The sequence below is a fragment of the Candoia aspera genome, chromosome 4 (genome assembly GCF_035149785.1).
Source record: "Candoia aspera isolate rCanAsp1 chromosome 4, rCanAsp1.hap2, whole genome shotgun sequence".
Classification (NCBI taxonomy): Eukaryota; Metazoa; Chordata; class Lepidosauria; order Squamata; family Boidae; genus Candoia; species Candoia aspera.
Window position 1 is genome coordinate 90,260,472 of NC_086156.1, and position 4,002 is coordinate 90,264,473.

The 4,002-nt window shown below is 37.7% G+C and overlaps 1 protein-coding gene across 1 annotated transcript; it reads right to left on the bottom strand.

Annotated features, from left to right (window-relative positions):
* Positions 1-3,042: 3,042 nt before the first annotated feature.
* LOC134496532 (olfactory receptor 5A1-like) lies at positions 3,043-4,002 on the bottom strand. Its single transcript, XM_063302256.1, has one exon. The coding sequence runs from the start codon at positions 4,000-4,002 to the stop codon at positions 3,043-3,045; it is 960 nt and encodes a 319-aa protein (XP_063158326.1).

Below are 4,002 nucleotides of genomic sequence, written 5' to 3' on the forward strand. Positions count from 1 at the left end.
GCCTGTGGTGAACCTGGTGACGGTAAAATCCTGATCATGTTTCTCCCCCACCCCCCAGGAAAAAGGCACATTGTGTTTAAATGGACCTTTTATCTGTGGGTGTCTTCAAGTCATTGTTGACTCCTGGCAATTGCCTGGACAAGTTCCTGAAGTATTCTTAGCAGAAATTCAGAAGTGGTTTGCAATTGCCTTCTTCCTAAGATGAGAGAGAGTGACTGGCCCAAAGTCACCCAGCTGGCTTTGTGGGACTAGAACGCAAGGTCTCCCAGTTTCTAGTCTGGTGCCTTAACCACTAAACCAAAGTGGCTCTCCTGAAGTGGACTTATTCCCTAGTAATTCTGTTAAGAAACTAAGCCTAAATTATTATTCTTAAATTAGATGGACAAAGAGCTGCAGTCTCCAAGAAATTCTGCTACTTGACTGCTGCTATAAAAGGCTATGGAGAGTTCATTTTTTTTCCTTTCTCCCCACAAATAGTTCCTGCTGTCCCTTCTGCTAATGGTAGAACTGAAAGGAAAGATAACTCCAAATTGTAGGAGTTTGGAAGCTGTCTAATTCAGCATATCTTGCCTAGGAATTAAAGGATTTTGCCACTCATTCTTGCAGAAGAAGAGTTGGCCAGAGTACTTGACTTTTTCATTCTTGTCACCTGGAAAAAAACAATCTGCACAAAGTAATTTTTGCAATTTTGGTTGGAAGTACAGAAAATATCTTATTGCAGACAAGATATTGACTAAAAGGAACTAGTCTTTTATTTTTTTGCATTTACTCAAGCACCCTCAAGTGTTCAAAGCAATTCATGTAATATCTAATTGTGTTTATATGTACCTATAGAGGTACATATAACCCACTCCAAATTCACTAGATGGCTGTTCTCCCAAGTGTCCAAGAAGTGATCAGGTGCTCAGATAATTGTTTCTTTTAGATCCAGAGACAGCAAGCACACCAGTGGATCAAGAGAGTTTAAGATTTATTATTAACTTAAGCAAACAGATTTAAACAGAAACAGTTTAGGTAGATTAAACAGAAGCATAAACAGCATAGCATAAAGAAAAAAAAAATAATCATAACATACCAAGCAAGTTGTTACCCAATCTCCTGCAGGCTCTCAGGAGCCCCTTAATAAGGATGGCAGAGATATCCCAGGACAGCTCCATTTCCACAGCACCCAGCACTCAGGTCTGTGCAGAAGCTCCCAAACTCAAAAGGCTATCCTCAGATTTTATCAAAGTCTGGCCCTAAAACCTTGTCACTCTGTTTCCATGGTGCAGAGGCTGCAGGGCCTGACCTTGACTGGACAGCTCCCAGGGTCTGGAGCACCTGTTTATGACATAAAGAGCCTGGGGAGCTGTACAGATAAGCTAGTGCTTAACAAAAACAATATTGGGGTTTTCTCTTCTCCCCCGCCCCCACATTTCAAACAGAAATAAAAAACAAGCCAGATAAACATTAGTATAACTCAAAATAAACTCTAAGCTTCTTTGTGTGAAGGAGAGAATCAAAATATGTCACTTAAAATCCTTGAAATAACAATGGTGTTCCACATTGCCACTATACTGGCTTACAAAAATACATACAAATCACCAAAAGAATTTAAAATCTGCCCCCCCCAAAAAAAAAACCTAACAAGACAGAATGCTGAAAAAATCCAAAAAATGTAAATATTTTCGTCTCCAGAATTGAGTTAACCCAAATGAATAAGCCTCCCATAGATTTTTTAAAGATTTTTTTTAAAATTCTGCCTTTATTATTTTTATAAATAACTCAAGGCAATATCTAATGTTCTTTCCTTCTCCTATTTTCCCCACAACAACAACCCTGTGAGGGGAGTTCGGCTGAGAGAGAGAGACTGGCCCAAAGTCACCCAACTGACTTTCATGACTAAGATGGAACTAGAACTCATAGTCTCCTGGTTTCTAGCCTGGCATCTAAACCACTAGACCAAATGATGTCAACACCCATCACCGAGTACAAAGTCTCAACCATGAAAGGTTTGAACTTTTCATATATCTACACTTTTCCACCCTTCCAACTGTATCCTGAGATCAGATCCTGATCCCCAGTTGAAGATCAGTGTAAAGGAGAGGTCTTACATGCTGCTTTCACCAGGTTTCTGTGGAACCTGGTGCATCTTAAGAATTCCTTACATCCCATTTCCCAAATATTCTATGTCTGGATATATAGTAACACATAATCTCTAAGCATGATTTAGTCTCCCAGGCCAGTTCATTCAAGATATAGTTTCGGAAAACAAAGAAATATTCATGAAATTACTAGAAAAGAAAACATGAAGAATTGTTCACTAGGACTTTGTTGCTCTTGATCAACAAATTACAAAGAATATGTCTTTTCAGAATTTGTAATAAATATAAAGTTGCCCATGAAGCACATAGAAATGGCCAGTTAATCCTTCTGTGTGCAGGTCTATCCATTTGAAATTATATGGATTAGGACTAGAAATGTTATTAAGACAGCAGAAGCAACTGAAAAAAAATAGCTCCATGATAAATATATGTAAAACATATGTACATTTTCTAGGAATGTCCTAACTGACCATCTTGTGAAGATACAAAACTGTTGGGTTTTATAAGCAGGATGTATTATTTCTAAATTCTGATAAGAAATAATAGATCCCAAATCCCAGATAAATGTGCAGAACATAAAATGGTGTAGAATTCATTGCATCATCTATTTTGTTTCAATCTTGCAGCTCAGTTCTTATATAAATATAATAAAATATGTTTAGAAATAAATATGTTCTTAGGGGAGGATGGATTTAATTTACATACTATAAAGGAAAAGAGATGGGGGAAGAGAGATGGATACTATGAGAGGAAAAAAATCACAAACTTATTTGAATCTCAGTGGATACTTCCATTTTGATTCTTTAAAAAAACTGCTCAGATGGATATTAGAGCAAGACACACAGTGTTAGGGATTTGGGGATGTAGAACCCAACACCCCTGCTGTGTCATTAATTTTTATTTTTCTCTCTTATTGTTGATGTTGTAAGGATATTAAGTCAAAAACTGTGAATATAGTTCATGGGCAAATAATGGGCCTACACTTTCCAAAGAGTTTCTCTACACCAGATACGATCTCTTTGTTTTTCAGGCTGTAGATGATTGGGTTTAACATTGGAGTTAAAATACTATACTGGATAGAGATCACTTTGTCCAGATCCCTGAGGGATTCTGAACTTGGCTTCAGGTAACAAAAAAGAGCTGTAATAAAATATAAGCACACCACAATGAGATGGGAGCTGCATGTGGAGAAAGCTTTTTGCCTGCCTTCTGCTGAATGAATTTTCAAGATGGCAGAAATAATATATATGTAAGAGACCAGAGTGATAAGAAATGAGCTTAAGCCAAGTATCAAGAAGGATATTAGAAGAACAAGGTAATTAGTAAGAGTCTCTGTACAAGACAAGGCCAAGAGAGAAGGAAGTTTACAAGCATAGTGTCTGATGACATTGTCATTGCAAAAATGGAGATTTACCAAAGGTAGTACATTCACCATACCATGAAAGAAACCAAGAAGCCAAGCTCCACTCACCATTTTATTGCATATCTCTTTTGTCAAGTGTCTGCTGTAATGCAGGGGGGCACATATAGCCACATATCGATCATAACCCATTGCTGATAGGATGAACACTTCTGTACAACCTGTTTGCAAAATGAAGAAGATCTGTGCAATGCATCCTTCCCGGGAAATGGTTTTGTGCTTTGTTACGAAGTTTGCCAGCATCTTGGGAACAGTGACTGAGGAATAGCAGATGTCAACAAAAGCTAAATGGCTGAGAAAGAAGAACATGGGGGTCTGAAGGTGAAACTCAGACTTGATCACCAATATAACAATTACATTTCCCAAGATGGTGACTAAAAAAATGATCATGAACAAGAAAAGAAGGAAATCCTCTATGTGTGGATCATTGGAGAATCCCAACAGGATAAATTCTGTTATTACAGTTTGATTTTTCAGCCCAGAGGATTCAGAAAACAT

Coding starts and splice junctions, on each gene's coding strand:
- LOC134496532 (XM_063302256.1), bottom strand. CDS start 4,002: ATGTTTTCTGAATCCTCTGGGCTGAAAAATCAAACTGTAATAACAGAA.